Raw genomic sequence first — 8,813 nt, forward strand, 5'->3', positions numbered from 1 at the left:
TTGTGTTGCACACGGCAAAAGTCGGCGGTGCAACAAGAAACAAGAAAAATAGTTCCGGGTTGATTCGCTGAAACTACAACGTTAAATAGAAACAAGTTGTATAGAAATAAATACATTTAAAAAAATTAATTAATAAAATCGGAGGCTTGGAATATATATATATATTAAAAAAAAAGTTATATCTGCAATATATACTTTAGTTTCTCATCGGGGACTTTTTAAAACGGACACTTCCAGTGTCTCGAAAAATTAAATGTCCACTTCCGGTTGCTGATATTGGCGAGACTGTTGAACATTTCTGGAGCTGCTAGCTTTGTTTGTTTTCTACTGTATTATCTCACAGCTGTGTTGACTTTAATGTCGCAGCTGGATCACCTACATCCGTAAACAAACGTCTGGAAACTGCACACGCAAACATGTCGGAGGACGAGAAGCACGACGGACCATTGGAAGAAGAAAAGGAATTAGAATTTGTGAAGGTGATTCTTTGAATAAACACTTTTATCGGCATATTACAATATACAAATATCTAACCATGTTTATACAGAATGTTTAAAGACTGGTTACTACAACAACGGGGTCTCAGATCAGATTTCATCTCATATTACATTCATGCTAGATGTAGAATCAACCATTTATATATTTAGATTAATAGTTCTATAGAACGTTTTTAACTGATCTGATTTGTACATGCGCAGTTGAAATAACTTGATTATCTCTATTTATATACTTGATATATATATAAATGTCCTGAAATCTTTCATCTTTAACCATGTCTATATTCGTGTGCCTCAGGAGCTCGTGGACCAGCTGTACAACTACAGAGACGGTTACTTTGAGTCTCACAGTGTAGAAGACGCTGGGAGGAAACGACAGGACGTCGCAGAGGAGCAGGAGAAGACGCTGAAGAAACTGCTGGAGAGAGAAGGTGATGTTCACCGTCACGGATTGACGGACATTCTTGTGTCATTAACTCGACTTTTCTTCCCTTACCTCAGAAAGCCTGAAGCACAAGGCTGAGTTCTTGCTGCAGAAAGGCAGGTGTCTCAACGTCGCTCCGGACTTCAATAAAGAAGCAGAAGAATGCTTGTCCAGGGCTGTGAAGTTGAACCCCAGCATGCTGGAGGCTTGGAACACTTTGGGCGAGCAGTTTTGGAAGAAGGGAGACATCGCTGGAGCTAAGAACTGCTTCACAGGAGCCCTGCAACAGGTCAGATAACACTTATCACATTTAACTTGAATTACACTGATTACATGAATTCACATCTAACTGTGCATTGTGGTAAATAGGGCTGAGTATCTAGCCGTACAATGATTATCATGATAAAGTGGCAACAATACATTATATATTGACTCTGGTGTTTTGATAGTGTAGTAACAAGGATATATTTGTAGTATTGTCAAGTACTTGACTCTGGTGTTGTGATAGTGTAGTAACAAGGATATATTTGTAGTATTGTCAAGTATTTGACTCTGGTGTTTTGATAGTGTAGTAACAAGTATATATTTGTAGTATTGTCAAGTACTTGACTCTGGTGTTGTGATAGTGTAGTAACAAGGATATATTTGTAGTATTGTCAAGTATTTGACTCTGGTGTTGTGATAGTGTAGTAACAAGGATAGATTTGAAGTATTGTCGAGTACTTGACTCTGGTGTTGTGATAGTGTAGTAACAAGGATACATTTGTAGTATTGTCCAGTACTTGACTCTGGTGTTGTGATAGTGTACTAACAAGTATATATGTGTAGTATTGTCGAATACTTGACTCTGGTGTTGTGATAATGTAGTAACAAGGATATATGTGTAGTATTGTCGAGTACCTGACTCTGGTGTTGTGATAGTGTAGTAACAAGTATATATGTGTAGTATTGCCGAATACTTGACTCTGGTGTTTTGATAGTGTAGTAACAAGGATAGATTTGTAGTATTGTCCAGTACTTGACTCTGGTGTTTTGATAGTGTACTAACAAGTATATATGTGTAGTATTGTCGAGTACTTGACTCTGGTGTTTTGATAGTGTAGTAACAAGGATATATGTGTAGTATTGTCGATTAGTTGACTCTGGTGTTGTAGTATTTACAGACCACATGACTCTTACTTTCTTGACTCTCCATTAGCTGATGTTTGGACATATTTTGGTTTGAAAACAAATGTATCCTCTTGGCCTCAGTCATTGGTGGGATCTGGCGGGATTATATTGTTCCTCTAGCTGTGGAGGACGTCGTAATTGCTGCCATCTAGTGGCCCGAAGTTAAATTGTAATACAAAAATGAACAAACGAACAAAGAATGTATATATCCCTGTTGAATATATGGTATTGTGAAAGACATATTGTGATATACAAGTGTTTGTGTGTTTAAATGAATTCCAGAGCAAGAACAAAGTGTCGTTGCGGAACTTGTCCATCGTGCTGAGGCAGCTCTCCACAGCAGACAGCAGCGCTCGGGCCAAGCAGGTGATGGAGAGCGTGGACATGGCTCGTCAGGCGGTGGAGCTGGACGTGAAGGATGGACACTCCTGGTGTGAGTGCAGAGGAACATTCACAAAGATTCTCTCAATTATAAGACAAATCAAAAAACAAACTTTCTGGCTTTATTTTACCTCTTTTATTACATTGTTTCATTCAATTCTTTTTACTCTTATTCAGTGGCAAGACCAACCTTGACAGTGAATAAGATAAAAAGTAAATGTTAAGGGCACTTCAAATCACCACAGATTTTAGAAAGACTCAATATGTACTTTTCTATTCATCTTGAAAAAATATATTGAAAAGTTTTGTTGAATAAATGAATTTCATAATTCAAACATTTTTGAAATTAATACAAATGTTTAAACACAGATTTAAATTCTTATTCCAATAATATATTTATTTCTCATTTCTTTTGAATGTTGACTATTATACCAACATTTAAGTTGAATTTAAAAAAGGCAAAATATAGTAAAATTATTGACTTTTGACAATTTTCTTCTTTAATTATTGGAATTATAATATCAATAATCATTGATTTTTGAAAATATTAAAATGAACATTTTGTTCGTGGCCCCTTTGAATCTACGATCTAAATTCACGAAGGTATTCTCAAAGTTAGACTCGCTTTTGATTGACATACGTAGACTTGATATCCTTGCAAAAGAAATGCTTTCAAATGTGGATGATCTGTTGTTTTCTTTTTTTACAGATATCCTAGGTAACGGCTACGTGTCACTGTTTTTCTCTTCGGGGCAGAATCCAGAGTTTTCTCAGCGAGCACTAAGCGCCTTTGCACAATCCGTGAGTGACAAGTTAGAATCCATGAAAACGAAAGCAAACTCAACTTTGGTTCCACGTGCAGGAGAAGGTGGATAAAACGGCGTCCACGTACCCGGAGATGCACTTTAACCGAGCCACTCTGTTTCAATACGAGGAGATGTTCAGTTCGGCTCTGGCCAGCTTCAGCCACGCCGCCGCGCTCGACCCTGGATGGGAAGAACCGCAAGGGAGGGAGAAGCTGCTGCTGGCCTACCTGGGGAGAGTCACAGAACTGGTGCAGAACAAGGTAGATCTACAACGATTGCTCATGAACTGTTAACCTCATTAGAGCAGCATCCAATATTCCAGTATGGTTCATGTACCATTTCATTCAGCTACCAATATGCAATATAATGTCAGATGGAGCCGTTTAAATAAGTCAGACAAGGTCTTGACTTTTATACTCACACTGGAAATATAAGGCACACCAGATTATAATAAAATATACTGTATATAATGATACAAATATCAACGAACAGTTCTATTTTCATAACAAGGTACATGGGATTAAAAGGTGCATTATTATGAGTAACACTTCAAGAAACATCTTAAGACTTTATTTGTGCAGGCTTTTCCCTGATTTTCAGGGACATTTTTCTGTTTTTCTTGGTGTTATCGTGATCTTTTCAGTATATATTTTTTGATTATTTTATTTATTTTTTGATTGTGAGCGCCATGTACCACATTGTGGTCGGCAAGTACAACCAGAACTACATAGTTTTAAGTGCACCTTACATTCTGAATTTTCTAAAAAATATAATTTCAATTTATTTGAAGAATAAAGATTGAAAGGTTTAACTCTTGACACATCGAGATGCTCGTTATAGTCTAGTTCTATAAAAATAAAAAAAATTTAAACTAGTAAAACACTTACTATATGGATTTTTCTTTCATTGTTTTTAACTGAAGGTCTAAAGCCTAAAGACTCGTAACGGGACCACAGTGCAAAAAGGGTTTGGGACAGCTCGACTGTCAAGTTAAATCCAATTGTTATCTGTAAATTTAAGTTTTGCAAGTGGTTCTCTTTCTAATAAAATGTAGTTAATTTCTGCATTTGTTGTTTAACGGGTGAAAAAAATGATTCTGGCTCTATATATGTGGAAACATGAAAAGGTATGTAGGTTCCTCACTTATTTAAGTCTAGATCAAGGATGTCAAACTCAGTGGGCAACCCATTTTTTTTTTCACAGTTAAGCTTAGGGCTGAATAAAATGTATATTTACCAAACTGTCTGTGACAGACTTTTCCTTGTTGGAGACTCAAATCTATTTTACTTAACTTAATTATCTGTCTGCCGTCCATCGTCTGCCTTACTACCATCAAGTCCGTTTATAACAGTAGACATCCATATAGTTGTTATCCATCTTAACTGGCATCTTTATCATCAACATAACAAACTTCTAGCACATATCGGCTGACATACATTTCAGGTTTTATAGAAATGAGAAGTGAACGGTGAAACGAGGAGATCAATTTAATTTTCATTGTGTGAAGGATGAAGGTATAACTTACTGGTGTCTGTGTAGTTGTCATTTCTGGCCTTAAGATGGCACCAAAGACCTGATCCTGTTTTTTTCTAATCGGATTCGTTCACTCAGGGAAAAGTCAAGGCCAGGAGGTTACGGACGATGCTCTCCAACCTCAACACATCTGCCTTCGGTCCATGCTTGTCCCCGCAGTTCCGGGCCCCCTCGGGCAAGGTGGGCAGCCTTCAGCCCAGCTCCATCTCTAGTCTTACGCACGGACAGAACACCGGGGTCGCCGCCTTGGGAAAGGTGGTGTTCAGTTTGGGATTCGAAGGACACGTGGCCTTGTAAGTTCCCTCCGGACTCATTATATAAATAGTCCTGATGTTCAAGGTTTCTTCTCTGTTCCGCAGCACCTTTGGCATGGTGGACAGCGAGGAGACGTGCATCGTGGTGATGGTTTACAACACGGCGTTAAGCTGGGGCGTCACGATAGGAGACTCCGTAGTCGTACCAGAACCTCAGGTCAAGAGACACAGTATAACGCACAAGGGCGCGGTCAGTGTTTCTTCCACTTTTCTCAGTTTATTCTCACTATTTTCTAATAGTCAACAAGTTTTCTTTGCGTCTTTTCCAGTCGTTTGACTTCAGGAGTCTACGCGTGGATTCACCACTGCTGCTCATGATCAATGGAAAAAGACCAAATCCCCAGAGCCAGATCGCCCTCTCTGTCACCCACAAAGCACAGAGTGAATGAGTGAAGATGAAGCAACTTTGGAAATGTGTGAGAGGATCACCTGAGGATTGTTCATTTTGTATGCGTTTTCTTTTTGTACAGTTATGTAGGGTCTCTGAGCAGAGGCCTGTATATTTATAAATGTTTTGTTTTTTTATTCTGTTGTAGGAATGTTTGACATGATAAATGTTCTTTGAAAACATATAATTTAATGATGGCAGGGTCTAAACTGAAAGGTTTGATTTTAAAGTGTTTAGTGAGCAGTCTTTTGATCTGATATAATTTGGGTTCAGTGTTTTCAAACATGTTAATAATACCACTCACATTTTATTAACATTTTGTCACATCATATCCAGCTGCCCAATCTTAATGCCGTCTACACACCTAGTAAATAAAAGTGTTCTTTCTCACATTAGACAAGTTTTATTAGATTGAAAAGTCCAGGGCTGTATCTGCAAGGACATTGGCTCACAAGTTTACAACAAGTATTTGTACTTTTTTCTCCTGCAACAGTCAAATAAATGACTCTCCTCCCAATAAACCGATCTGAAACTGAACAGGTTGTATTTATTGATAAGTTTGAACAGCTTGTGTGCAGCCTCAACAGTTTTGAACATTTTGAACGGTATTCAATTCCAACATAAAACTTGAGCAGGTCAGTGCCTTTTAAACATTCTTTTCTCTTTAGCCGGGGAGCTGAACGGGAACTTTGATCCGTCTCCCTCCACACAGGAGAAGAATCTGTTCTCCACATCACAACCTTCTCTGAGGAACTGAGGGCTCACCGATGGGGAGACCTGCTGAGGAGCCCCTGGGTGACAGGCAGGGAGGTTGACTAAACTTTGCTGGTGTTCCTTTGGATTTAACAATAATGAACCTCGTGTCTGCAAGTCTGGTTGTTTAGCTTAATGGAGATTTGTTGGTGTATATGGACCTCATTTCAAATAAATGTAGGAAACAGCATCGTATTGACAGCATTAAATGATAACAAGCATTTTTGTAGGACATAAACACAACTATTCTTGAAAGTTTACTCACATTTCAATATGGTCAGACTCTCTTTGTTATAAAGCCACATTTTGTAATAATATATAATGTCCTTATTGTAAAAAAGCCCTTCAGAAACATGACATGAACTTCTTTTAAGTCATCAAAAAGTTTTTAGATGGTGGATTAAATCTAACCGGATACATAATCTAGAGCAGGGGTGTCAAACCGGTCTAGAAAAGGACCAGAGTGTTGTAGGTTTTTGTTCAAACCAGTCAAGCACACATGAGTTAACCAATCAGGTGTCGGCTTAAACAAGCAACACCTGACTGACAATTAATTGATTACCGTCTTCAGACGCCTGATTGGTTGAACTATATGTGCTTGACTGGTTGGAACAAAAACCTGCACCACCCTGGACCGGTTTGACACCTGTGATCTAGAGGTTGATCATTTAGGGTGAAAAATATTAAAACCTTACCTTTGTTAAACCCCTGATATCCAGGAGGGAGTACATTTTCTCTGTCACTCACAACCATGTTGCGCAGCCTCAGAGCGTCGTACATGCCCTGCAGCTTCTGATACTGGCGACTCCTCTCCATCAGCCTCTCCGACACCTCGCCGTACTTCCTCCGGTACTCCTCCATCACCTGAGTGGACCAGCAAAGGAACGTTTCCTTTTAGCGACAAGGATCTGCATCTTAAATGCTTTTTTGTTTTTTTAAATGAATAAAATCCCAAATAAAAGACCCAATATTCAAATGATTCATTTGAGATTTTGGTTCATGTCAAGGTTTTAAATTCCTCTCCTTTTTTTAATATTTAAAAAATGATTTGAAAGTTTCTGATCACATACTTTCTTCAGAGACGCGATCTCTCCTCTCATGGCCGTCAACTCCATCTCCCGGCTCTGGTTCTGTTGGGTCATCATCTTCTCCAGCTGCTTGAGTTGGGTCTCGACCCGAGAGAGGCTGTACTCTTGATACATGCGCTCCTGGTGCACCTGCACAGATACAACACAGACTTGTTTAAAATAAAAAACACTGAGCATGTGCAGGAAGATGTCGACCTGGTAGCTCCAGAAGGCCAAGGCACGGGTGCTGATGTCAAGCACGATGTCTGGTCTCAGGCCCGCCAGGACAATGGCCTTGTAGTCCTCAGAGGGTGATAGTTCTGTACGGACGATATCCAGCTTCCCGGACAGAGTCGAGGAGCAGGCGGGGCAGATGGCGGGAGAGCGACTGAACTCTCCGGATCCGTGTTGATCGCAGAAGACGTGGGAACAGGCCGTGACCCAGGCGAAGCCGCTCAGCTTGGCCCGACACTTGGGAAAGTTACACAGCAGGTTGTCGTCGCAGAGGGACATGGTCTTGCCGGGACAACTGTGAGCGACAGGTCAGAGACTAAGAGAAATGAAAGATTGTGTGTGACAATATTGTAATATAAATTATAGATAGTCAATGATAAAAAAAATATTTAACTAATAAATAACTGTTTACAGTGATTTATTTTGTACTATTTCGTTTTTGAACGTGTATTTACAATGGAAAACTCTTTTTCCAGAAGTTTTAACTCAGTCATAAATACAAGATGCCTTTGAAATAGACAGTTTTTTGAAGGCATTAAAGAGTAATATTAAATAAATAGTAGTAAACATTCGTAATTATTTATGAAGCTAACATTTAGCCGTTAGCTAAATCAGCTAGCTAGGACTAGCTTGTTAGCTTTGACAGCTCAACAAACTTATCAGACATTATATTATAATTGAGGAATCGGCCCAACTCGTTGATAATACAAGTCAAAGTATCACGTTCCGCAATTACACATAAAACACGGAATATTTGTGATAATACCACAACTTGTTCAGAGAATTGATGGTTTCCTCTCCGCTCCAGGTGAAGCTAATCGAGTGTAGCGCAGTCCTGACGTCACCAGGATGAGTGACACTGAGTTCAGTTCAGTTTATTTAAAACACTTCAAAACCTGTAATGATGTTATAAAAGTACTTGTTAATACATATGTGGAACAAACTTGATAGACTACAGAGCAGATAATAATGTGTTAATTATATGTAAACCCTCCATCAAACACAAATACTGTGCTTTCTCTAGATCTGATCCTTTGGAATCTAGTAAAGATTCATAACTTTAACCAGTTTATCCTTTTTTCTACCAAAACACAAGATTCAGGATCAAGATCCCCCTATTATTCTCAAGTGAGTGCATTAATAGATATAACAAAAAAATATGTTATTCTTGTCATTTATTTACAATTCATGATTGTGCTTATTTTACGTTGTGTTATTATTGTTTTATTAATTAATTGTTTATACT

At 38.7% G+C, this 8,813-nt stretch overlaps 2 protein-coding genes across 3 annotated transcripts; one reads left to right on the top strand and one right to left on the bottom strand.

The window, feature by feature from the left end:
* The first annotated feature begins 271 nt into the window (after positions 1-271).
* Positions 272-6,050, top strand: ttc5 (tetratricopeptide repeat domain 5). Its single transcript, XM_087788584.1, has 9 exons — positions 272-479; positions 796-928; positions 999-1,210; positions 2,374-2,524; positions 3,182-3,273; positions 3,335-3,538; positions 4,890-5,104; positions 5,171-5,315; positions 5,395-6,050. The coding sequence occupies exons 1-9, from the start codon at positions 417-419 to the stop codon at positions 5,512-5,514; spliced, it is 1,335 nt and encodes a 444-aa protein (XP_087644710.1). The 5' UTR covers positions 272-416; the 3' UTR covers positions 5,515-6,050.
* ccnb1ip1 (cyclin B1 interacting protein 1) lies at positions 6,044-8,391 on the bottom strand. 2 transcript variants are annotated; one of them, XM_087788585.1, is made up of 5 exons: positions 8,334-8,391; positions 7,550-7,862; positions 7,337-7,483; positions 6,962-7,130; positions 6,044-6,304 (listed from the first exon to the last, which is right to left on the bottom strand). In XM_087788585.1, exons 2-5 carry the CDS (start codon positions 7,844-7,846, stop codon positions 6,150-6,152), a joined length of 768 nt encoding a protein of 255 aa, XP_087644711.1. In that variant the 5' UTR covers positions 7,847-7,862; positions 8,334-8,391; the 3' UTR covers positions 6,044-6,149. The 2 variants fall into 2 exon arrangements, with proteins under 2 accessions (XP_087644711.1, XP_087644712.1); XM_087788586.1 differs by having other exon boundaries at positions 7,550-7,883; positions 8,334-8,357.
* Positions 8,392-8,813: the final 422 nt, after the last annotated feature.

The sequence above is a fragment of the Callionymus lyra genome, chromosome 4 (genome assembly GCF_982586985.1).
Source record: "Callionymus lyra chromosome 4, fCalLyr1.hap1.1, whole genome shotgun sequence".
NCBI classification, from domain to species: Eukaryota; Metazoa; Chordata; class Actinopteri; order Syngnathiformes; family Callionymidae; genus Callionymus; species Callionymus lyra.

What these genes read in the sequence shown, in the direction of transcription:
- ttc5 (XM_087788584.1), top strand. Translation starts at nt 417, where the DNA reads ATGTCGGAGGACGAGAAGCACGACGGACCATTGGAAGAAGAAAAGGAA. An exon ending in AGGAATTAGAATTTGTGAAG is followed by an intron (nt 480 to 795) that starts GTGATTCTTTGA and finishes CGTGTGCCTCAG; the next exon opens with GAGCTCGTGGACCAGCTGTA. An exon ending in TCACAGGAGCCCTGCAACAG is followed by an intron (nt 1,211 to 2,373) that starts GTCAGATAACAC and finishes AATGAATTCCAG; the next exon opens with AGCAAGAACAAAGTGTCGTT.
- ccnb1ip1 (XM_087788585.1), bottom strand. Translation starts at nt 7,846, where the DNA reads ATGTCCCTCTGCGACGACAACCTGCTGTGTAACTTTCCCAAGTGTCGG. An exon ending in TGGCCTTCTGGAGCTACCAG is followed by an intron (nt 7,484 to 7,549) that starts GTCGACATCTTC and finishes GTATCTGTGCAG; the next exon opens with GTGCACCAGGAGCGCATGTA. An exon ending in ATATCAGGGGTTTAACAAAG is followed by an intron (nt 6,305 to 6,961) that starts GTAAGGTTTTAA and finishes CCTGTCACCCAG; the next exon opens with GGGCTCCTCAGCAGGTCTCC.